This window comes from Electrona antarctica (assembly GCF_951216825.1).
Source record: "Electrona antarctica genome assembly, chromosome: 16".
In the NCBI taxonomy this organism is placed as follows: Eukaryota; Metazoa; Chordata; class Actinopteri; order Myctophiformes; family Myctophidae; genus Electrona; species Electrona antarctica.
The window spans coordinates 41,801,905-41,828,999 of record NC_136797.1 but is presented as its reverse complement, the minus strand read 5'-3'; the positions used below and the strand labels follow the sequence as shown (position 1 = coordinate 41,828,999).

Below are 27,095 nucleotides of genomic sequence, written 5' to 3'. Positions count from 1 at the left end.
GTATGACGTATGTCGACCTAAAGTAGTAGAAGTACGTGACTGTATGACGTATGTCGACCTAAAGTAGTAGAAGTACGTGACTGTATGACGTATGTCGACCTAAAGTAGTAGAAGTACGTGACTGTATGGCGTATGTCGACCTAAAGTAGTAGAAGTACGTGACTGTAATGACGTATGTCGACCTAAAGTAGTAGAAGTACGTGACTGTATGACGTATGTCGACCTAAAGTAGTAGAAGTACGCGACTGTATGACGTATGTCGACCTAAAGTAGTAGAAGTATGTGACTGTATGACGTATGTCCACCTAAAGTAGTAGAAGTACGTGACTGTATGACGTATGTCCACCTAAAGTAGTAGAAGTACGTGACTGTATGACGTATGTCGACCTAAAGTAGTAGAAGTACGTGACTGTATGACGTATGTCGACCTAAAGTAGTAGAAGTACGTGACTGTATGGCGTATGTCGACCTAAAGTAGTAGAAGTACGTGACTGTAATGACGTATGTCGACCTAAAGTAGTAGAAGTACGTGACTGTATGACGTATGTCGACCTAAAGTAGTAGAAGTACGTGACTGTAATGACGTATGTCGACCTAAAGTAGTAGAAGTACGTGACTGTAATGACGTATGTCGACCTAAAGTAGTAGAAGTACGTGACTGTAATGACGTATGTCGACCTAAAGTAGTAGAAGTGCGTGACTGTATGACGTATGTCGACCTAAAGTAGTAGAAGTACGCGACTGTAATGACGTATGTCGACCTAAAGTAGTAGAAGTACGTGACTGTTATGACGTATGTCGACCTAAAGTAGTAGAAGTACGTGACTGTAATGACGTATGTCGACCTAAAGTAACAGAAGTACGTGACTGTATGACGTATGTCGACCTAAAGTAGCAGAAGTACGTGACTGTATGACGTATGTCTACCTAAAGTAGTAGAAGTACGTGACTGTAATGACGCATGTCTACCTAAAGTAGTAGAAGTACGTGACTGTAATGACGTATGTCTACCTAAAGTAGTAGAAGTACGTGACTGTAATGACGCATGTCTACCTAAAGTAGTAGAAGTACGTGACTGTAATGACGTATGTCGACCTAAAGTAGTAGAAGTATGTGACTGTAATGACGTATGTCGACCTAAAGTAGCAGAAGTACGTGACTGTAGTGACGTATGTCGACCTAAAGTAGTAGAAGTACGTGACTGTAATAACGTATGTCTACCTAAAGTAGTAGAAGTACGTGACTGTATGACGTATGTCGACCTAAAGTAGTAGAAGTACGTGACTGTAATGACGTATGTCTACCTAAAGTAGAAGAAGTACGTGACTGTAATGACGTATGTCGACCTAAAGTAGTAGAAGTACGTGACTGTATGACGTATGTCGACCTAAAGTAGTAGAAGTACGTGACTGTAATGACGTATGTCTACCTAAAGTAGAAGAAGTACGTGACTGTAATGACGTATGTCGACCTAAAGTAGTAGAAGTACGTGACTGTAATGACGTATGTCTACCTAAAGTAGAAGAAGTACGTGACTGTAATGACGTATGTCGACCTAAAGTAGTAGAAGTACGTGACTGTAATGACGTATGTCGACCTAAAGTAGTAGAAGTACGTGACTGTATGACGTATGTCGACCTAAAGTAGTAGAAGTACGTGACTGTAATGACGTATGTCGACCTAAAGTAGTAGAAGTACGTGACTGTATGACGTATGTCGACCTAAAGTAGTAGAAGTACGTGACTGCATGACGTATGCCGACCTAAAGTAGTAGAAGTACGTGACTGCATGACGTATGTCGACCTAAAGTAGTAGAAGTACGTGACTGTATGACGTATGTCGACCTAAAGTAGTAGAAGTACGTGACTGTAATGACGTATGTCGACCTAAAGTAGTAGAAGTACGTGACTGTATGACGTATGTCGTCCTAAAGTAGTATAAGTACGTGACTGTATGACGTATGTCGTCCTAAAGTAGTAGAAGTACGTGACTGTATGACGTATGTCGTCCTAAAATAGTATAAGTACGTGACTGTATGATGTATGTCTACCTAAAGTAGTAGAAGTACGTGACTGTAATGACGTATGTCGACCTAAAGTAGTAGAAGTACGTGACTGTATGACGTATGTCGTCCTAAAATAGTATAAGTACGTGACTGTATGATGTATGTCGTCCTAAAGTAGTAGAAGTGCGTGACTGTAATGGCGTATGTCGACCTAAAGTAGTAGAAGTACGTGACTGTATGACGTATGTCCACCTAAAGTAGTAGAAGTACGTGACTGTATGACGTATGTCGACCTAAAGTAGTAGAAGTACGTGACTGTATGACGTATGTCCACCTAAAGTAGTAGAAGTACGTGACTGTATGACGTATGTCGACCTAAAGTAGTAGAAGTACGTGACTGTATGACGTATGTCTACCTAAAGTAGTAAAAGTATGTGACTGTAATGACGTATGTCGGCCTAAAGTAGTAGAAGTACGTGACTGTATGACGTATGTCGACCTAAAGTAGTAGAAGTACGTGACTGTAATGACGTATGTCTACCTAAAGTAGTAGAAGTATGCGACTGTAATGACGTATGTCTACCTAAAGTAGTAGAAGTAAGTGACTGTATGACGTACGTCTACCTAAAGTAGTAGAAGTACGTGACTGTATGACGTATGTCGATCTAAAGTAGTAGAAGTAAGTGACTGTATGACGTATGTCGACCTAAAGTAGTAGAAGTAAGTGACTGTATGACGTATGTCTACCTAAAGTAGTAGAAGTACGTGACTGTATGACGTATGTCTACCTAAAGTAGCAGAAGTACGTGACTGTATGACGTATGTCGGCCTAAAGTAGTAGAAGTACGTGACTGTATGACGTATGTCTACCTAAAGTAGTAGAAGTACGTGACTGTAATGACGTATGTCGACCTAAAGTAGTAGAAGTACGTGACTGTAATGACGTATGTCTACCTAAAGTAGTAGAAGTATGTGAATGTATGACGTATGTCGACCTAAAGTAGTAGAAGTACGTGACTGTATGACGTATGTCTACCTAAAGTAGTATAAGTAAGTGACTGTAATGACGTATGTCGGCCTAAAGTAGTAGAAGTACGTGACTGTAATGACGTATGTCTACCTAAAGTAGTAGAAGTATGTGACTGTAATGACGTATGTCTACCTAAAGTAGTAGAAGTAAGTGACTGTATGACGTACGTCTACCTAAAGTAGTAGAAGTACGTGACTGTATGACGTATGTCGGCATGGTTCCGGCTACTTTGTGGGATTATCTTATGCAAATGAAGGTGCGTGGTATGCAAATGAAGGGGAGTGGTATGTAAATGAAGGGGAGTGGTATGCAAATGAAGGGCGTGTTCCGGCTACTTTGTGGGATTATTTTATGCAAATGAAGGTGCGTGGTATGCAAATGAAGGGGAGTGGTATGCAAATGAAGGGGCATGGTTCCGGCTACTTTGTGGGATTATCTTATGCAAATGAAGGTGCGTGGTATGCAAATGAAGGGGAGTGGTATGCAAATGAAGGGCGTGTTCCGGCTACTTTGTGGGATTATTTTATGCAAATGAAGGTGCGTGGTATGCAAATGAAGGGGAGTGGTATGCAAATGAAGGGCGTGTTCCGGCTACTTTGTGGGATTATCTTATGCAAATGAAGGTGCGTGGTATGCAAATGAAGGGGAGTGGTATGCAAATGAAGGGCGTGTTCCGGCTACTTTGTGGGATTATCTTATGCAAATGAAGGTGCGTGGTATGCAAATGAAGGGGAGTGGTATGCAAATGAAGGGGAGTGGTATGCAAATGAAGGGCGTGGTTCCGGCTACTTTGTGGGAGCGGTTCATGCAAATGAAGGGGCGTGGTTCCCGCTACTTTGTGGGAGTGGGTTATGAAAATTTGAAGGGCGTTGTTTCGGCTACTTTGTGGGTGAGGGCTATGCAAATGCCCCTTAATTTGCATACCACTCCCCTTCATTTGCATTTGCATACAACGCACCTTCATTTGCATAAACTAATCCCACAAAGTAGCCGGAACCATGCCCCTTCATTTGCATACCACTCCCCTTCATTTGCATACCACGCACCTTCATTTGCATACCACGCACCTTCATTTGCATACCACGCACCTTCATTTGCATACCATGCCCCTTCATTTGCATACTACTCCCCTTCATTTGCATACCACGCACCTTCATTTGCATAAACTAATCCCACAAAGTAGCCGAAACACGCCCTTCATTTGCATACCACTCCCCTTCATTTGCATACTACGCCCCTTCATTTGCATAAGCCGATCACACAAAGTAGCCGATACACGCCCTTCATTTGCATACCACTCCCCTTCATTTGCATACCACGCACCTTCATTTGCATACCACGCACCTTCATTTGCATACCACGCACCTTCATTTGCATACCATGCCCCTTCATTTGCATACTACTCCCCTTCATTTGCATACCACGCACCTTCATTTGCATAAACTAATCCCACAAAGTAGCCGAAACACGCCCTTCATTTGCATACCACTCCCCTTCATTTGCATACTACGCCCCTTCATTTGCATAAGCCGATCACACAAAGTAGCCGAAACACGCCCTTCATTTGCATACCACTCCCCTTCATTTGCATACCATGCCCCTTCATTTGCATACCACTCCCCTTCATTTGCATACCACGCACCTTCATTTGCATACCATGCCACTTCATTTGCATACCACTCCCCTGCATTTGCATACCATGCCCCTTCATTTGCATACCACTCCCCTTCATTTGCATACTACGCCCCTTCATTTGCATAAACTAATCCCACAAAGTAGCCGAAACACGCCCTTCATTTGCATACCTTGCCCCTTCATTTGCATACCACGCACCTTCATTTGCATACTACTCCCCTTCATTTGCATACCATGCCCCTTCATTTGCATACCACTCCCCTTCATTTGCATACCATGCCCCTTCATTTGCATACCACTCCCCTTCATTTGCATACCACGCCCCTTCATTTGCATAAGCCGCTCCCACAAAGTAGCCGAAACACGCCCTTCATTTGCATACCATGCCCCTTCATTTGCATACTACTCCCCTTCATTTGCATACCACGCACCTTCATTTGCATAAACTAATCCCACAAAGTAGCCGGAACCATGCCCCTTCATTTGCATACTACGCCCCTTCATTTGCATAAGCCGATCGCACAAAGTAGCCGAAACACGCCCTTTATTTGCATACTACTCCCCTTCATTTGCATACCATGCCCCTTCATTTGCATACCATGCCCCTTCATTTGCATACCACTCCCCTTCATTTGCATACCATGCCCCTTTATTTGCATACCATGCCCCTTCATTTGCATACCATGCCCCTTCATTTGCATACCACTCCCCTTCATTTGCATACCATGCCCCTTTATTTGCATACTACGCCCCTTCATTTGCATAAGCCGCTCCCACAAAGTAGCCGAAACACGCCCTTCATTTGCATACCACTCCCCTTCATTTGCATACCATGCCCCTTCATTTGCATACCACTCCCCTTCATTTGCATACCACGCACCTTCATTTGCATACCATGCCACTTCATTTGCATACCACTCCCCTGCATTTGCATACCATGCCCCTTCATTTGCATACCACTCCCCTTCATTTGCATACTACGCCCCTTCATTTGCATAAACTAATCCCACAAAGTAGCCGAAACACGCCCTTCATTTGCATACCTTGCCCCTTCATTTGCATACCACGCACCTTCATTTGCATACTACTCCCCTTCATTTGCATACCATGCCCCTTCATTTGCATACCACTCCCCTTCATTTGCATACCATGCCCCTTCATTTGCATACCACTCCCCTTCATTTGCATACCACGCCCCTTCATTTGCATAAGCCGCTCCCACAAAGTAGCCGAAACACGCCCTTCATTTGCATACCATGCCCCTTCATTTGCATACTACTCCCCTTCATTTGCATACCACGCACCTTCATTTGCATAAACTAATCCCACAAAGTAGCCGGAACCATGCCCCTTCATTTGCATACTACGCCCCTTCATTTGCATAAGCCGATCGCACAAAGTAGCCGAAACACGCCCTTTATTTGCATACTACTCCCCTTCATTTGCATACCATGCCCCTTCATTTGCATACCATGCCCCTTCATTTGCATACCACTCCCCTTCATTTGCATACCATGCCCCTTTATTTGCATACCATGCCCCTTCATTTGCATACCATGACCCTTCATTTGCATACCACTCCCCTTCATTTGCATACCATGCCCCTTTATTTGCATACTACGCCCCTTCATTTGCATAAGCCGCTCCCACAAAGTAGCCGAAACACGCCCTTCATTTGCATACCACTCCCCTTCATTTGCATACCATGCCCCTTCATTTGCATACCATGCCCCTTCATTTGCATACCACTCCCCTTCATTTGCATACTACGCCCCTTCATTTGCATAAGCCGATCCCACAAAGTAGCCGAAACACGCCCTTCATTTGCATACCATGCCCCTTCATTTGCATACCACGCACCTTCATTTGCATACTACTCCCCTTTATTTGCATACCACTCCCCTTCATTTGCATACTACGGCCCTTCATTTGCATAAGCCGATCCCACAAAGTAGCCGAAACACGCCCTGCATTTGCATACCTTGCCCCTTCATTTGCATACCACGCACCTTCATTTGCATACTACTCCCCTTCATTTGCATACCATGCCCCTTCATTTGCATACCACTCCCCTTCAATTGCATACCACTCCCCTTCATTTGCATACCATGCCCCTTCATTTGCATACCACTCCCCTTCATTTGCATACCATGCCCCTTCATTTGCATACCACTCCCCTTCATTTGCATACTACGCCCCTTCATTTGCATAAGCCGCTCCCACAAAGTAGCCGAAACACGCCCTTCATTTGCATACTACTCCCCTTTATTTGCATACCACTCCCCTTCATTTGCATACCACGCACCTTCATTTGCATACTACTCCCCTTCATTTGCATACCATGCCCCTTCATTTGCATACCACTCCCCTTCATTTGCATACCATGCCCCTTCATTTGCATACCACTCCCCTTCATTTGCATAAGCCGATCCCACAAAGTAGCCGAAACACGCCCTGCATTTGCATACCTTGCCCCTTCATTTGCATACCACGCACCTTCATTTGCATACTACTCCCCTTCATTTGCATACCACTCCCCTTCATTTGCATACCATGCCCCTTCATTTGCATACCACTCCCCTTCATTTGCATACTACGCCCCTTCATTTGCATAAGCCGATCCCACAAAGTAGCCGAAACACGCCCTGCATTTGCATACCTTGCCCCTTCATTTGCATACCACGCACCTTCATTTGCATACTACTCCCCTTCATTTGCATACCATGCCCCTTCATTTGCATACCACTCCCCTTCATTTGCATACCACTCCCCTTCATTTGCATACCATGCCCCTTCATTTGCATACCACTCCCCTTCATTTGCATACCATGCCCCTTCATTTGCATACCACTCCCCTTCATTTGCATACCACGCCCCTTCATTTGCATAAGCCGCTCCCACAAAGTAGCCGAAACACGCCCTTCATTTGCATACCATGCCCCTTCATTTGCATACTACTCCCCTTCATTTGCATACCACGCACCTTCATTTGCATAAACTAATCCCACAAAGTAGCCGGAACCATGCCCCTTCATTTGCATACTACGCCCCTTCATTTGCATAAGCCGATCGCACAAAGTAGCCGAAACACGCCCTTTATTTGCATACTACTCCCCTTCATTTGCATACCATGCCCCTTCATTTGCATACCATGCCCCTTCATTTGCATACCACTCCCCTTCATTTGCATACCATGCCCCTTTATTTGCATACCATGCCCCTTCATTTGCATACCATGCCCCTTCATTTGCATACCACTCCCCTTCATTTGCATACCATGCCCCTTTATTTGCATACTACGCCCCTTCATTTGCATAAGCCGCTCCCACAAAGTAGCCGAAACACGCCCTTCATTTGCATACCACTCCCCTTCATTTGCATACCATGCCCCTTCATTTGCATACCATGCCCCTTCATTTGCATACCACTCCCCTTCATTTGCATACTACGCCCCTTCATTTGCATAAGCCGATCCCACAAAGTAGCCGAAACACGCCCTTCATTTGCATACCATGCCCCTTCATTTGCATACCACGCACCTTCATTTGCATACTACTCCCCTTTATTTGCATACCACTCCCCTTCATTTGCATACTACGGCCCTTCATTTGCATAAGCCGATCCCACAAAGTAGCCGAAACACGCCCTGCATTTGCATACCTTGCCCCTTCATTTGCATACCACGCACCTTCATTTGCATACTACTCCCCTTCATTTGCATACCATGCCCCTTCATTTGCATACCACTCCCCTTCATTTGCATACCACTCCCCTTCATTTGCATACCATGCCCCTTCATTTGCATACCACTCCCCTTCATTTGCATACCATGCCCCTTCATTTGCATACCACTCCCCTTCATTTGCATACCATGCCCCTTTATTTGCATACTACGCCCCTTCATTTGCATAAGCCGCTCCCACAAAGTAGCCGAAACACGCCCTTCATTTGCATACCACTCCCCTTCATTTGCATACCATGCCCCTTCATTTGCATACCATGCCCCTTCATTTGCATACCACTCCCCTTCATTTGCATACTACGCCCCTTCATTTGCATAAGCCGATCCCACAAAGTAGCCGAAACACGCCCTTCATTTGCATACCATGCCCCTTCATTTGCATACCACGCACCTTCATTTGCATACTACTCCCCTTTATTTGCATACCACTCCCCTTCATTTGCATACTACGGCCCTTCATTTGCATAAGCCGATCCCACAAAGTAGCCGAAACACGCCCTGCATTTGCATACCTTGCCCCTTCATTTGCATACCACGCACCTTCATTTGCATACTACTCCCCTTCATTTGCATACCATGCCCCTTCATTTGCATACCACTCCCCTTCATTTGCATACCACTCCCCTTCATTTGCATACCATGCCCCTTCATTTGCATACCACTCCCCTTCATTTGCATACCATGCCCCTTCATTTGCATACCACTCCCCTTCATTTGCATACTACGCCCCTTCATTTGCATAAGCCGCTCCCACAAAGTAGCCGAAACACGCCCTTCATTTGCATACTACTCCCCTTTATTTGCATACCACTCCCCTTCATTTGCATACCACGCACCTTCATTTGCATACTACTCCCCTTCATTTGCATACCATGCCCCTTCATTTGCATACCACTCCCCTTCATTTGCATACCATGCCCCTTCATTTGCATACCACTCCCCTTCATTTGCATAAGCCGATCCCACAAAGTAGCCGAAACACGCCCTGCATTTGCATACCTTGCCCCTTCATTTGCATACCACGCACCTTCATTTGCATACTACTCCCCTTCATTTGCATACCACTCCCCTTCATTTGCATACCATGCCCCTTCATTTGCATACCACTCCCCTTCATTTGCATACTACGCCCCTTCATTTGCATAAGCCGATCCCACAAAGTAGCCGAAACACGCCCTGCATTTGCATACCTTGCCCCTTCATTTGCATACCACGCACCTTCATTTGCATACTACTCCCCTTCATTTGCATACCATGCCCCTTCATTTGCATACCACTCCCCTTCATTTGCATACCACTCCCCTTCATTTGCATACCATGCCCCTTCATTTGCATACCACTCCCCTTCATTTGCATACCATGCCCCTTCATTTGCATACCACTCCCCTTCATTTGCATACTACGCCCCTTCATTTGCATAAGCCGCTCCCACAAAGTAGCCGAAACACGCCCTTCATTTGCATACTACTCCCCTTTATTTGCATACCACTCCCCTTCATTTGCATACCACGCACCTTCATTTGCATACTACTCCCCTTCATTTGCATACCATGCCCCTTCATTTGCATACCACTCCCCTTCATTTGCATACCATGCCCCTTCATTTGCATACCACTCCCCTTCATTTGCATAAGCCGATCCCACAAAGTAGCCGAAACACGCCCTGCATTTGCATACCTTGCCCCTTCATTTGCATACCACGCACCTTCATTTGCATACTACTCCCCTTCATTTGCATACCACTCCCCTTCATTTGCATACCATGCCCCTTCATTTGCATACCACTCCCCTTCATTTGCATACTACGCCCCTTCATTTGCATAAGCCGATCCCACAAAGTAGCCGAAACACGCCCTGCATTTGCATACCTTGCCCCTTCATTTGCATACCACGCACCTTCATTTGCATACTACTCCCCTTCATTTGCATACCATGCCCCTTCATTTGCATACCACTCCCCTTCATTTGCATACCACTCCCCTTCATTTGCATACCATGCCCCTTCATTTGCATACCACTCCCCTTCATTTGCATACCATGCCCCTTCATTTGCATACCACTCCCCTTCATTTGCATACTACGCCCCTTCATTTGCATAAGCCGCTCCCACAAAGTAGCCGAAACACGCCCTGCATTTGCATACCTTGCCCCTTTATTTGCATACCACTCCCCTTCATTTGCATACCACGCACCTTCATTTGCATACTACTCCCCTTCATTTGCATACCATGCCCCTTCATTTGCATACCACTCCCCTTCATTTGCATACCATGCCCCTTCATTTGCATACCACTCCCCTTCATTTGCATACTACGCCCCTTCATTTGCATAAGCCGATCCCACAAAGTAGCCGAAACACGCCCTGCATTTGCATACCTTGCCCCTTCATTTGCATACCACGCACCTTCATTTGCATACTACTCCCCTTCATTTGCATACCATGCCCCTTCATTTGCATACCACTCCCCTTCATTTGCATACCACTCCCCTTCATTTGCATACCATGCCCCTTCATTTGCATACCACTCCCCTTCATTTGCATACCATGCCCCTTCATTTGCATACCACTCCCCTTCATTTGCATACTACGCCCCTTCATTTGCATAAGCCGCTCCCACAAAGTAGCCGAAACACGCCCTTCATTTGCATACTACTCCCCTTCATTTGCATACCATGCCCCTTCATTTGCATACCACTCCCCTTCATTTGCATACCATGCCCCTTCATTTGCATACCACTCCCCTTCATTTGCATACTACGCCCCTTCATTTGCATAAGCCGCTCCCACAAAGTAGCCGACACACGCCCTTCATTTGAATACCACTCCCCTTCATTTGCATACTACGCCCCTTCATTTGCATAAACTAATCCCACAAAGTAGCCGAAACACGCCCTTCATTTGCATACCATTTCCCTTCATGTGCATACCACGCACCTTCATTTGCATACTACTCCCCTTCATTTGCATACCACGCCCCTTCATTTGCATACCACACCCCTTCATTTGCATAAACTAATCCCACAAAGTAGCCGAAACATGCCCTTCATTTGCATACCACTCCCCTTCATTTGCATACCACGCACCTTCATTTGCATACCACACCCCTTAATTTGCATAAACTAATCTTACAAAGTAGCCGGAACCATGCCCCTTCATTTGCATACCACTCCCCTTCATTTGCATAAGATAATTCCACAAAGTAGCCGGAACCATGCCCCTTCATTTGCATACCACTCCCCTTCATTTGCATACCACTCCCCTTAATTTGCATACCACACCCCTTAATTTGCATAAGCCAATCCCACAAAGTAGCCGGAACCATGCCCCTTCATTTGCGTGTTTGGGTGTGTGTGTGTAGTAGTAGTAGAAGTAATACATACGAGATGATGCCTGATCGTCTGACATCCATATTTGGTTGACTGGATGGCATTGTCCTCACCTGGAGAGAAATGCCCCCGGGAATATATGATCCATCCATCCATCCATCCATTTATTTATTTATTTATTTATTTATTTATTTATTCATTTATTCATTTATTCATTTATTCATTTATTCATTTATTCATTTATTCATTTATTCATTTATTTATTTATTCATTCGTTCATTCATTCATTCATTCCCCCCGGAAATAAATAAATAAACAAGGCTATTCATAATAATAATAATAATAATATCTGGGATTTATATAGCGCTTTTCTTAACACTCAAAGACGCTTTACATGTGTTGGGGCCAGGGGGGGAACAAGAAAGGGACAACTTTATTAGAAAAAAAAACAATTAAAAGAATAAAACCAATAAAACAGTGCATATAATCATCCATCCATGTGTGACAATTGTTTGACACACATCATGTCATGTCAAGTCAAGTCATGTCTGTCTATAGCAAGAGGTGGGGGGGGGGGGGGGGGGGCGCCAAAGTATTGACCATATTAAGCCAGGTATCACGGCAGACAGCACTAATATAATAAACAAACGTGAACAGAGCACTGCTGCCAACATAGTACACGCATATAGTGGCCATACTGGCATACTCACCATAGCCTGGTCAAGGTTTCCCCTTGGTGGACGTGTCATTTCCAACTATTGCCACCGCGAGAGCCCCGGGAGCGCGTCCGGGACGGCGGCCCGGTTCGAACGAGATTCCCCCCGTCCGAAACGGACAAGGGACGGCCGAGATAGGGCCGGGGACCCCCGCGGACCCCCTCCGCGGACCCCCGGCGGACCTCCTCCGCAGACCCCCGGCGGACCCCCGGCCCGGCCCGGCCCTATGGAGGGGCCGGGATTGATTTATCCTTAGTCCTTAGTCCTTGTCTTGACTTTTGACTTGTTGACTAAAAGGTAAAATGTGATTTATTTTTGATTTATCTCAGTCCTTTGACTAAAAGGTAAAGTGTGATTTATTTGGATTTATCCTTATTATTGTGAAAGATGTCCCCCAAATGTAAATTATTAATTTATTATTATTATTTTAATAATTATTATAAATGTGCAAAAAATATATATATAATTTATTTTACATGATTTCCTCTGATAAGTCCTAGTAGTAAAAAGTAGTAGTAAGGTTGAAATCGTTTTTTTGCAAGTAGAAATTAATCCGGGTTTTACAGGGTTAGTCATTCATTCATTCCCCCCGGAATTAAATAAATAAGCACGGCTAATCATCCATCCATGTGTGACAATTGTTTGACACACATCATGTCATGTCATGTCTATCTATAGCAAGAGGTGGAATTGACGTCAGATCTTCTACACAAAGCAAAACAAAAGGGAGCAGTGCACCACCCTGTGGCACCAACTGGCACTGCTGACTGTTACAAGTTGACAGAGTGGATTATCTTGGATTACGTCCGCCAAAATACATTCCAATAGTACATTTACTTGACCAAAAGGTAAAGTGTGATTTATTTTTATTTATCCTTAGTCCTAGTTGTCTAAAAGGTAAAGAGTGATGTATTTGGATTGATCCTTAGTCCTTAGTCCTTGTCTTGACGTTTGACTTGTTGGCTAAAAGGTAAAGAGTGATTTATTTTTGATTTATCCTCAATCCTCATTCCGAGGTCACGAATCTTGACTTGTCTCGAACCAGCGTCCTCTCACACCAAAGGCAACTGCCAGAACCACTGAGCCACCGTGGAATACTCTGAGCCAAGGATTGAGGGTATATTTATGTGACAGGTGGGACATTAGGACCTGGGAGCTGCCTGCCCAGAGCAGAGCAGAGTGATATTTATGTGACGGGTGGGACATTAGGATCTGGGAGCCGCCTGCCCAGAGCAGAGCAGAGCGGTAGCTTGACAGAGCCTCTATGTTAAAACTCCCGTGAGATCAATGAAGCTCACGTTTGTTCTCGTTCTGTCGTGTGCATGTAGCGTCAGTGCCCAGCAGCACCCGTCGCGTCCGTGTAAATCAATTGACCAAGGTATGTTACAACAAAGGCTTACACATTGTAGTCTGTTGCATTTAGTATGATTTAGAGTTGTAGAAACTGTTGGTGCTGTTCTAGAAACTGTTGGTGCTGTTGTGGGGCTAGGCTGTACAGAGCAGACTACACTTGGACCCAGTGTCCACACACACTATTTAACAGAACACAGGTATGAGTCTCACACTTCAATGTGGATTATGGTGGCATGCGAAAGGTAGCCCTTTGGCATGCAACCACCTTATGTCATACTTTTAATACACATATTTATTATGATGGGGAATTAATATTGTTTCTGTATTTCATGGTAGAACAATGTCAGACCGGATCCAGACCTGGCTAGCCTGAATCCTGCCTGCTGGGTATAAGTGCCTTGGGCCTAGGAGGTAGGAAGATAGGCTTGCCAGTATATGTTTATATTATAATGAGTACTTATGATGGGTGCTCGGTGTCTAATTGCTCTGTTGTATATTGCAGGCTGAACTGGTGACACAGAGTGGTCAGCAGACAGCCATTGCTCTTTTCCTCAGTTTTATTTTGTTTTTAATTGTTTCCATGCTCTACAGTGCCTCCAGTATTTTATATAACCTTATTGAAGGAAACCTCCTGTACTGTATATTTTACTGAATGACCGTTGTTACCCCCCTTCACACACACAGAGGCATACATACAGCAAATGTCTGCTTGCTTTTTAGTCTACTAAGCAATGCTTAGTTTTTTATTTATTAGTCCTTATTGGTCGCGTTACTAAACGTTCCTGTTCTCCCTTTGAGCTTCTTAGTAGTGGGTACTGTATTTATGAGCATTGTATGTCTGTCATGTTTTTTTGTTGTTGTGTATTGTTTTGTTACTGGCAGAGCTGTGTCACTTGTTTTGCCTCTTGTCTTCGCCAGTTCACACTTGTAAAAGAGACTTCAGTCTCAATGTGGTTTTTACTGGTTAAATAAAGGTTAAATAAATTGCCTAAAACACTCACATTCCAGGTGACTAAAATGTGACTAAATTAAAACTATTCAAGGGACTGAAATGAGTTTGCTGCCAAAAACACAACACTGCATGATGTCACCTCCGTTCTTTATTTCCCCAGAGAGCAGACACGGTCCCCACAGGTCAGGTCAAAGGTCATTCCGACTGACAGACAGACACTCGGTCAGACACTCAGCGAGTCACTTGATTGATTCATTTACAAACACACAAGTTGTGTGTTTGTAAATAATCAGACCCACCTTTTGGTGCTGAATTGAGAAGCACTGGTATACATTCTAAACATTTGTATTCAGTCAGCTTTTATAAATGTCATTTTAAACGTGAAAACAGACTGTTGCGTGCTGCTGTCTGGTCGTGTGCTTCAAACCACTGTGATGCCGCATTAAACTACTTTTACTGGTGACCCCCTGGACAACCCCCAAGGGCCCCTGGGGGTCACCGGACCCCGAATTGAGGAGCACTGGCATACATTCTAAGCATTTGTGCTCAGTTAGCTTTTATAAATGTCACTTTAAACGTGAAAACAGACTGCGCTGCTGTCTAGTCGTGTTCAAACCATTGTGATGTTGCATTACCTACATTTACTGGGGACCCCCTGGACAACCCCCAATGGCCCCTGGGGGTCACCGGACCCCAAATTGAGAAGCACTGGCATACATTCTAAGCATTTATGCTCAGTTAGCTTTTATAAATGTCACTTTAAACGTGAAAACAGACTTCGCTGCTGTCTAGTCGTGTTCAAACCATTGTGATGTTGCATTACCTACGTTTACTGGGGACCCCCTGGACAACCCCCAAGGGCCCCTGGGGGTCACCGGACCCCGAATTGAGAAGCACTGGCATACATTCTAAGACAGACATGTCTGTCTGTCTAAAATAGCAGATCTACAAGCGCGTAGCGCGGCACCGAGTGCCGCGCTATGAGCTTGTAGGTCTGCTATTTTGGGGGCCACTGTCTGTCTGTCTAAAATAGCAGATCTACAAGCTCGTAGCGCGGCACCGAGTGCCGCGCTACGAGCTTGTAGGTCTGCTATTTTTGGGGGCCACTGTCTGTCTGTCTGTCTGTCTGTCTGTCTAACAATCTGTCTTGTCTGTCTGTCTGTCTGTCTGTCTGTCTAAAATAGCAGACCTACAAGCGCGTAGCGCGGCACTCGTCTGCTATTTGGGGGCCACTGTCTGTCTGTCTGTCTAAAATAGCAGATCTACAAGCTCGTAAGTGCCGCGCTACGAGCTTGTAGGTCTGCTATTTTGGGGGCCACTGTCTGTCTGTCTGTCTGTCTGTCTGTCTGTCTGTCTAAAATAGCAGACCTACAAGCTCGTAGCGCGCCACTTGTAGGTCTGCTATTTTTGAAAAATAGCAGACCTACAAGCTCGTAGCGCGCCACTTGGTGGCGCGCTATGAGCTTGTAGGTCTGCTATTTTTCAATAGCTAAATTATAACAATGCTTAAAACACCAAAAGGGGTTCCCGCCCAAAATGGTTTAAGGTTATTGTAGCAGTCAATTTATATTGGGGGTCGGGAGGGGGCGGGGCGGGGGTCCCGAGACATTGCCAAAGCATTTCCGGGGGTCCCCGGCCAAAAACGTTGAGAACCCCTGGTCTATTTGGCTTTTGTGAGTCTATTGCAGCGTTTGAAAATAAATATGGCAAATGTAATTTCGCTTTAGAAACCTCCCTGCCTCTCACTTAAATGTCTTAGCTGTTTGTGCTCCTCCTGTACATGTCACAGCTATGACCATGGTCATAACTCTGACAAGCAGAAGAATAGTTTTGTGCATATTTTCATGTAACCTATCTCAAACCCTCACCCTAAACCTAACCTCCCACGGGGCAGCACACCTAAACCTAACCTTCACCCATGTCTAACCAATGACTAGTCTAAACTAAGTATGCACCCCCTAGCCTCTAGCCTGTATGCAGGATGGGTCACAGTTTGTGACACATTTGAGTGATACTGTATGTGAAGGGTGCGGAATTATGTTTTTGGGTAAAGTTATTTAGCCAGATATTGAGATATTTAAACACAATTATTAGTCTCTCTTCCTGTGCCAAATGCCAGTAGGGAAATAGTTGTTTAGCCTGGGTGGGCAGTCAGCATACATTGTGAAAAGGTTTTCTTGATGCTGTAGCTGTGTAGCACATTGGGTTGTTCTAAAATGAAATGGAACTTTAAATATTGGTTACTGCCCACAACCATGGACAATGGGGTTTTATTCCTCCACGGTACCTTTGGTTTGGCCCGGGCGCCATGACGTCGATTTGTACACTATAGGAGGAGAAACGTGGTTGTCTACACCCCCACCACACCAGAAATAAGGGGTTGGCACTAGTGATGGGGAGAGAAAAAAAAGAGGATGAACACCAGGACAATATCATGTCATTTTACAATAAAGGACAAATGTAATTGTGTCTGTGGAAAGACAAGTCTGTGACTGCCTCAAAAAGCTGACCGCTTTGACCTTAAAGCCATTTAACCCAGTAAGACCGGGAAAGTATCTTTGTCACTTTAGATTTTAACCACTTTAACCATTATTTTATATTGGCTATTCAATAACAGATATACAAGCTCATAGCGCATCACTAAATGCCACAATATGAAATAGAAAAAATCATGAAAATGTATGCAGATCTTTTGAATTATGTATTTTTTTAAAGCAATTTATTTTTAACTCAAATATTTGCTTCTGGGGGTCCCTGAAACAAACATTTTAAGATGAGGGTCCGTGGCCAAATGCATATAGTTTTTGGGGGTCCTTGACTTGAAAAGGTTTGTCATTTTTCTGAAAACTGTTCGGCCTCAGGTCTTAATGGGTTAAAGACTTAATAGAATAACGTAATGGAAAACTTATGAAGGCATGAACTCCAGGTCAGGGTGTAATTTTATGCTTTTTACTGAATTCATCAGGAGTGTGGTATTGTGTAAGATCATTTTATACTCTGCCAACACGTGGGACTTTAACCCCAGGGTCAAGTGTTTGCACTTAAACTCATCTAGATTACAACCAGGACAGGTAATGATCCGCCTCTGTTCAGTATAATGTGGATTACATTCATTGTTTAATGATTAATGCATACATTCTTTTTTTAAAGATGGAGTGCCGTGCTTTTTGTACTCTTTCTGTTTTGTATGTGTCTATGGAGTTAACATTACTCTAATAGACTATAGATTAGAATTATTCAAATATGTATTCCTGTGTATTTTTGGTTTCTTCCTGAAAGCTGAAAGCCTTTGGTGCTAAGGTGTAAACCAGGTATACTTAATGAACTGGTTGGGGTGGCCACATAAAAACATAATTTTAACACTTTCTGTACATTTTTATTTTTTTTTCAAAATAGTACAATGTTTGGGTGTTTATAAAACATTAATCCAAGCTTGCACTGATAATCCCCTCTGGGCGATTCCTGGTTGGCCAGGCGGCTCCTCTTTTTTTTGTTTTTTCGCGCCTCATGATCCCGCCTAGGGTAATGGGAGGGAACGTGTTAACATGATGCTAAAACAATGATGGTATCACTATGCAATGTAATGACATTTGAGTTAGTCTTTTTTTCGCACAGTCCTAAAGGCACTCTTTTTCTTCTTTGCAGCCTAAACCAGCCCCATCAGCTGCACACTCAGGCTCTGTCACTACATCATCCCCAGCAGCTCCAGGTGTGTCGGCGTCGGGCAATGACACCCCACCAGAAGATGCACCTAAAGACGACAAGACGGAGGACAGTCCACCCACAACTGCTGCACCGTGTACAGCTACAGGGTATATCTCTCTTGGCTACTTAGGCCCTAGACACTTGGTCATATAACAAAGAGCGAAAATATCTTTTGAGCATTTTCAAGTCTTTGGATTTTTTTTTTAAATGTGTGAGGTTTTGAAAATGTTCTAACGATGACGTTCACAAAACAAAGACGCCCTGTTGAGTTAATGAAATCTACAAGAGGTTTGGTAACTTGTCTATATATGGGCGTGGAAGGTATAACACACGACACGTTACCACAAACACTAAATTAAACCATTATCACTTCAATTGTTTAACCCATTCAGGCCTGACGTCGAAATTAAAAAAAAATACGTTTTCTAAATCATGACAATTTTCTGAAAGATTTGAGGCACATTTTAACGATTTTTCAAAAATAGCAGACCTACAAGTTCATAGCGCGCCACTCGGTGGCGCGCTATGAGCTTGTAGATCTGCTATTTTTCAATAGCTAAATTATAACATAATGTTTAAAACACCAAAAGGGGTTCCCGCCCAAAATGGTTTAAGCACTATTTTCATTCTCCTTCTGTCATCCTGGCACTTTCATTCTAAGATCAGGTCTGTCAGGACACCCACTATATTATGATGCTTAATGTTGTGTACTAACGCTATAGCCGGATAAAATGAATTGAAAACATAACGTGGTTAAATCCGTTGTCTCGGTTATATAATTTGTACATACAAATCATTATTTGTATTCATTATTACATGTTCATTGCTCTCCTGCAGCACCACTGAAGAGGGGACTAATCCTGATTTAATCGATGAAGCACTTTCAGCTCTTGGTAAGACCTTACTAACTGTCCCAACAAGAAAATGTCATATAGATTATAATTCGGTTACATTGTTGGCAGAGACACGCACTCTACCGAGTGCAAGCTTTCTTGTTTTGAACTGTGTCTGTATTGTTTATATCGAACAGAGGGTTTTAATGAGGCTGAAATTGAGTAGTAGTCATGTCACGTCATTCTTCTCTACCCGCCGGCCAGTGCGGCCACCATCTCCTCCTCTTGTCTGCCTGTGAAATTTGAGCATTTGACATTGTTTGTGTGACCGTAATGAATACAAACTTTATTGTTCTCCAAGGGCACTGGTGTTGTTTGCAGCAGCAAAACAAAACGGGGGGGAATAAAAAGATAAATCAAGTTGCTGTCAGCGACACTTTTAACGGTGTTCGAGGCCCCTCAATGGTCAAATGTGGGGAAACTACTTTTCCGACACTTTGTTTTCTCTGCAGTCCAAGAACAGTTTACAATATAAATCATTACAGGTAAAACATTAAATCAACCATATGCTTTGCACAGAAATGAGTAATATACCTGATTTATAATTAGTTGTGCTGTTGTGAGCGTGTAGAATGGCCATTTACGGCTTTATGGTTAGGCTTAAAGAGGGCACAACAATGAAAAGGAAAGCATTCATAAAACCGACAGTCATGCCAAAATATTTATGTCCTCACAAGCCTAATTATATTAATACAAACGTGTGTGTGTTCACTTCTCAGTGACGGGCCAGTCATATGAATCCATGGTGGTGGAGATGATGCTGATGGGTTACGAGAGGGAGCAGGTGGTGGCGGCTCTCAGAGCCAGCTACAACAACCCAGACAGAGCTGTGGAGTATCTGCTCTCGGTAGGAACGACCACACCAACGTATCGGACGTGTACTCGACATGCTGCACTACACTACATCAAGTGGCTGCTGTGTACTCGTACTGCACTCCATCTGATGTGAACTCGTCGTCATACTGCACTACACCTGTATACCCATGCTACACTACAGCTAATGTGTAACAAATACGCAAGCATAAGCGCATTGAAGTGCATGCACGTGTGTGTGTGTATGTATGTATATATATATATATATATATATATATATATATATATATATATATATATATATATATATAGGATGACCAGATGTCCGGCTGTGTGGCCTGGTCTGCCGAGAACAGTCGCACGCAAACGTGCGTGAAATAAAGCCCATGTGCGACACATACTGCTCTACACCTCAATGTGTGTTGTGTTCAAGTGGCAAAGGTGGTGCTTTAACCCAGGGGTTCTCAACGTTTTTGGCCGGGGACCCCCAGAAATGCTTTGGCAATGTCTCGGGACCCCCGCCCTGCCCCCTCCCGACCCCCAATATAAATTGACTGCTACAATAACCTTAAACCATTTTGGGCGGGAACCCCTTTTGGTGTTTTAAGCATTGTTATAATTTAGCTATTGAAAAATAGCAGATCTACAAGCTCATAGCGCGCCACCGAGTAGCGCGCTACGAGCTTGTAGGTCTGCTATTTTTGGAAAATAATTTGGCGACCCCCCGAGGGGTCGCGACCCACGGTTTGAGAACCCCTGCTTAACCCTCTGTGAGACGATGAATGACTGTCCCAATGATTATTTATACCAATCACTACCTATCTGCGACACGTGAGCTTGCTGATTCGGATTGGCTATTTTCACTTTTGTTGTACTCCACCATTGTACAATGAAAGATAACACGGGGTTAAGTGGTTAATGAGACTAATCAATTTAGTCAAAGGGGGGGGAAATCTTATTGATTTGTCAATAATATGAAAGAAAAAAACCTACCTGAGAAAGTGGGTTATTGGCCTTATAAATCTATCTATTACGAACAATATATTTTTGACTACCGTACTATTCACGATTTGCCCGAGTGAATTCATTGTAGAACACTTCGCTGCGATTCGAGAGTTGCCCGGGTTATGTTTTCATTGTTTAATCCACGTTTTTAATCGGTGCTAAGTCATACCACCGGACAGAAAGGGATATGAGACATGTTTTGATAACGTCATCGCAAAAAGGTTGGTCGCGCCGGCCAACGGTCATGGGGAAATTGAGTCCCTGTTTACAATGGGGAAAGTTGCATAGCAGTGCCCGTCCGGTCTGTTGTTGTGATCGGCACCTTGGAATATTTTTCAACACTACAACAAGCGATTACACCGTTTTTAAAGTGGATTTTCATGACGAGCAACTCAACAGTCTGGCTGTTCAAAGGTAAAGTTATGCTTAAAGGGGAAAACCACCCATTTTCAACATTTTACTATGTCATTAATATACCTTAGAGCTGTTGTGTGGAAATAATAAAAAGTCCCCCCATTCTGTGTTTCCTAGAACTGTAATTATGAAAAAAATCATTAACATGGTGAAACACATCTTGATGACATCATCAAGATGCGTTTCACCATGTTAATGATTTTTTTCAGACCTCTAGTTCTAGGAAACACAGAATGGGGGTACCTTTTTATTATTTCCACACAACGGCTCTAAGGTATATTAATGACATAGTAAAATGTTGAAAATGAGTGGAATGCCCCTTTAAGCAGTCTAGGCTATTAGACCACCGTACACTGCAGGCATTCAACCTGTTAATTGTTGTCCAGGGCATCCCAGCCAGGGAGGAACGCAGCACAGGAGGGGGAGGGGCCGACACAGTGGCCCCTCCCCCAGTAGGAGGAACGGCAGCCATTTCCACAGCTGGTCTGAGTCTTCCCTCCACAACCGGCTCCTCACAGGGTGACAGTGGAGGTGATTGCAACACATTAAAAATAATCAATTTAACCCATTCAGGCCTGACGTCGAAATTTAAAAAAAATAAGTTTTCTAAATCATGACAATTTTCGGAAAGATTTGAGGCACATTTTAACGATTTTTCAAAAATAGCAGACCTACAAGTTCATAGCGCGCCACTCGGTGGCGCGCTATGAGCTTGTAGATCTGCTATTTTTCAATAGCTAAATTATAACAATGTTTAAAACACCAAAACGGGTTCCCGCCCCAAAATGGGTTAATGGTTAATGTGGTTAAACGCTAACGTGACATGGATGCGTTCCAGGTCTCAATGGATTAATAGAAATGTAGTTTCCAGGTTTGGCCTGGGTTTGTGCAGAATTTGAGAACTCTGATACTCTCAATTCATGCAATGTTACACTTAACACGACGTGTTATGAAGTATAAAATGGGGCATAAGTGGTTAATCGATGCATATATATATATATAAATATAATGTACAGGCTCATTGATTGATGATGACCCTGCTGTTCTCCAGGCAACCCCCTGAGCTACCTGGCCAGCCAGCCCCAGTTCCACACCATGAGGCAGCTCATCCAACAGAACGCCAGCCTGCTTCCAGCCCTGCTGCAGGAGATAGGCCGAGAGAACCCAGAGCTCTTGCAGGTACCAACACCATGGATTCAAGTTCTCAGTCGCCACGGCTGATTTCAGTCATTCGCATTCCATGGAAGCCCATGCATGTCTTCTATAAAGCATGTTGCCCATCGAAAACAGCCTATCTACAAGCTCACAACACGTCGCAGCGCAACGTGTTGGGTAGCTTGTAGATGGGCTATTTTCGGTTATCATTTTAGATAAAACTAGCAGCGGTCTGATATGTCCCGTTGCACATCGGCGCACACTCGGTGCATGTCATTGCGTCACAAGTGATTACTATTACTACTACTATTTATTGGTTATTTGATTGGTTCAGGCTATGTCGCATCGCAATGACCGACACTCCACATCAGGACAGTTTTCCACGTGTTATCGCCGTCAGAAAGCTCACTCCTTGCCTGTGTAGATGAGGTGACCACGGCACGTCATACTAAAGAATACCTTCTGATGAGAAAATAAAAGATGAATGCGACTGTTTGTGGAAACATTCTTAAGTAAACTACACTTGTAATCTTATCATAATACGCTTTTAGATGTTACAGTGGATTATTTTAGAGCAGGGGTTCTCAACCCGTGGGTCGCGACCCCTCGGGGGGTCGCCAAATTATTTTAGGGGGTCCCCAAATTATTTTCAAAAAAAAAAAGATTTGTTTTTTTCTTTTTTTCACGATTTTTCAAAAATAGCAGACCTACAAGCTCGTAGCGCGCCACTCGGTGGCGCGCTATGAGCTTGTAGATCTGCTATTTTTAAATAGCTAAATTATAACTTAAAACACCAAAAGGGGTTCCCGCCCAAAATGGTTTAAGGTTATTGTAGCAGTCAATTGATATTGGGGGTCGGGAGGGGGCGGGGCGGGGGTCCCGAGACATTGCCAAAGCATTTCCGGGGGTCCCCGGCCAAAAACGTTGAGAACCCCTGTTTTAGAGTAGCATTCGTCTCACACAGTCACAATGAAGTAGTGGGAGTTACCGGTAATGTCAACCCGGCGAAAGCATCATGACAAGTCTGTCTGTCTTAAATTACAAATTGTGTTACTGCAGCAGGAATGTAGATGACATTTAGCAGCACACGATGTTTCTTTCCTATGGCTCAGTGCATATAGGTTCTTGAATGCTAACGTTTGTTAACCTTTTAGCTGATCACGAAAAGCAAGGTCTTGCAGTGCCATCTCTCTTTCTGCAGCAGCAGTTTGTGATCATTACTTGGGCTTTGCTGTCTGCTGAGATGCCAAACTATGTGCTTAGTACATTTTTATGGGTTCCGTAGTATCTTACGTTTTTTACGTAGAACATTCTGTTTTCTGTGGGAAAACAATCTCAAAAAACAAAACGATGATGTGTTGTACACAGAGGAAGATTACTTTGAATTGGTTGAGGCAAGAGCTGATTTTGAATTGACTTGGTTGGCTTGGTGCCAGATGTGGATACCTCTTCCACTTACAGCTCTTCAAAGGGATATTTTATTTTACTAAATCTACAAAGTGAAATTTACATTTCAACCACCAGCTGTCAACAAATGTATATTAATTTGGGATTCCATGTCCTTGACATGAAAATGTTTGAGAAAACAAACTGGTTTAAACAACATTAGGAGCGGCTTTACAGAAAAACATGCCGAAAGTCGCTTGTAATAGGCAAAATGGCAACACTGGTGACGTCTCCTCCTGTAGGAGATCAGCAACCATCAGGAACAATTCATCCAGATGCTGAATGAGCCCAACCCAGAGGGGGTACAGGACAGCAGCAGCAGCAGCAGGGTTGGTGCAGGTGGAACAGGTGATGCCGCCAGTGGAAACCCTATGAACTACATCCAAGTAACTCCCCAGGAGAAAGAGGCCATTGAAAGGGTGAGGACCATACCACCTGCTTTGACATTGTTTTAGTTCTACTCCGTCGCACAATGTTTCTTGCACACCGGAAATGGCCCGATATACAAGCTCACAATGCGAGTTTGTAGATCGGTTTGTAGATTCCGCGCACGACAGCGCAGTGTGGGAGCTAAACACAAAGTTAACATTGTACTTAAACATTTATTTAGTAATACACAAGACGGTACACACACAGAAAAGAATGCGCTTGCTAGAACACTTAAAATGTACCACACTGTAATTACAGTGATTTCTGTATTTTGGTACAGTATACATTTAGGATGAATTATCATACAAATAATTGCGATTAGCAATTTAATAGTTTTTAAACATTTAAACTATGTATATCAAAATTACATTTCTGTTTGCCTTTTAGGCTTTGTGATCAAACATTCCATGGGGCAGATATGACTAAATACACAGACATAACACAGACATGATATATTTAAAGAAGTAGTTCACCTAATAAAATGACTGATGAAATCAGTGCCAAGCTGAGTGTGCTCTACTGTCAGTTGATTAAGAGAAGGCCCAAATGTACAGTCAATCTGCTTCTTCTTGGTTACTATCTTACTTCTAACCTCTGTCTTTGTCATTCCAGCTAAAAGCTCTAGGATTTCCAGAGGGACTTGTTATACAAGCCTACTTTGCCTGTGAGAAGAACGAGAACTTGGCAGCAAACTTCCTCTTACAACAGAACTTTGACGATGATTAATACAGCCGTAGTTATTTAGACTGTTTTTATTTCCAACCTCTGCTTTTGGATTGATCACATTGGATGCACAAACAATTACAGGCCTTCTACATTTTTGTTAATTTCTTTTATGTAGAGACATATTTACAAGAACTTAACCATGTTTTATGGTTACAGTGGTTAAAATGTACATGTACAGTACAGGAACTGTTGGTTCTGATCAGTTAAAAATTGAAAACATTTAAGTAAATCTCACAATGTATCTGTATTGATGGCTACTATGAAACCAAAATGATCCTAGGAAAAGATAAACAAAACAGCATCTACCAAATAGGATGATGAAAGGTAGTTGACTCCAGGATTAGGGAGGTTTTCGTCACCTTCCTAAATCAATGGCCTCAGTCTTTTTCTTTTTTTTAAATGAAATTTATATATTTCTCATGCCTAAATCATCTCTTCATGATGCTGGCCACCTCTAATAAAATTGACTATATATCCTTATTGAAAGGATCATGCTGAACCCCAGTAGTATAATGGCCTATGCCAAGAGTGACCTATTTTGTTAAGTCACACAAGGCAATGTGACCTTTACATCTTTTCAAGGTGGAACAAGAAATCGCTTAATCTTTAAAATGTGGCCGTAGTCAGGCCAAAGTCACAAATGCAATGCAAATTGGCTTAAACCTTTTAATTCTCTTATGTTACGTGTAGTTAACAGACAGCCGTGTATTCTGAAAAACTTGGGGGGGAAAAAATGACTTGGACCATTATTGTAGGAAGGTGACATTTTCCTACACCTGTTATGTTCTCGTTTATTTTCTATTTTCACTTTGCAGTTACTGCGATTCCTAGATGTTATAGCAGCAGTTTTTGATTACTAAAGATTTCTAAATGATGATGAACATGTTATGGTAAATGTTTTGTTTTATATATTTTCTAGTAAAATTACAATATCTGACTGCATGCAAATAATCAAAGTGTGTCTTGTGGACAACAGCTTTGTAAGAAGACGGGCATCATTGTGGCTTATGTAATAAAGTCTATAATCCTGAAACATCTATATACATGTAGGCCCTGTGACATACCATCCCTCCTGTCATTTTTACAGAATTAAAATATACAAAAACTTGTTTGCTTCTATGCGATATGCTGTACATAAAGTTCTAATCTATGCCATGACTTTCTTGACTCTTATTTGAAGGAGTTTGAAGTATGTCATGAGAATTGAGTTAACTTGCATTCATTTAAAACATTGTCATGATGTAGTCTAAAGACACTAGAAAGGAGTAACAAACTAACATCTAAAGTATCACAAAGTGTACACTTTATTACCAATATCAAACTTAAGTTACATCAACTGAATTAGAATAAAAAAATGGGGAAATCGTACAAGCCAAAACAAAAGATGATCGGCCCAGGGGCCCAGGCGGGGGTTAATCCGTCCCTGGGGAGGAGACTCATGATAATGTGAATTCATACTCGTACCAGAATGCAACTAGAAAAGCCAACTTGTGCCTTGCACACAAGTAGGCCAAGCAGAGCTCCCCATGAGGTGTGCTCACCACTGCTGGTACGACTGCTGCTCTGATATTGGTCATCCTTGAAACGTACCTTAGTAACGTCACCAAGAATGGTGGTCCCTTATTGGCTGTTGAAGGACACCGGCATACATACCCGGCCGATCGCAGTACTTTCGTGCTCTAAGTAATAATTGTGTTCCTAGAATGATGTGTATCAAGATGGGGAGCAGAACCTTATGTGCTGTATACA

General features: G+C 43.3%; 1 protein-coding gene across 3 annotated transcripts; it reads left to right on the top strand.

Annotated features, from left to right (window-relative positions):
- The first annotated feature begins 13,693 nt into the window (after positions 1-13,693).
- On the top strand, positions 13,694-26,504 carry LOC306939944 (UV excision repair protein RAD23 homolog B-like). Of its 3 annotated transcripts, none has more exons than XM_079524785.1 (9): positions 13,785-13,833; positions 14,145-14,219; positions 18,406-18,572; positions 19,303-19,358; positions 20,078-20,205; positions 21,977-22,121; positions 22,642-22,769; positions 24,434-24,610; positions 25,233-26,504. In XM_079524785.1, exons 5-9 carry the CDS (start codon positions 20,101-20,103, stop codon positions 25,344-25,346), a joined length of 669 nt encoding a protein of 222 aa, XP_079380911.1. In that variant the 5' UTR covers positions 13,785-13,833; positions 14,145-14,219; positions 18,406-18,572; positions 19,303-19,358; positions 20,078-20,100; the 3' UTR covers positions 25,347-26,504. The 3 variants fall into 3 exon arrangements, with proteins under 3 accessions (XP_079380910.1, XP_079380911.1, XP_079380912.1); XM_079524786.1 differs by lacking the exon at positions 13,785-13,833 and adding an exon at positions 13,929-14,005; XM_079524784.1 differs by lacking the exon at positions 14,145-14,219 and having other exon boundaries at positions 13,694-13,833.
- The last annotated feature ends 591 nt before the right edge of the window (positions 26,505-27,095 follow it).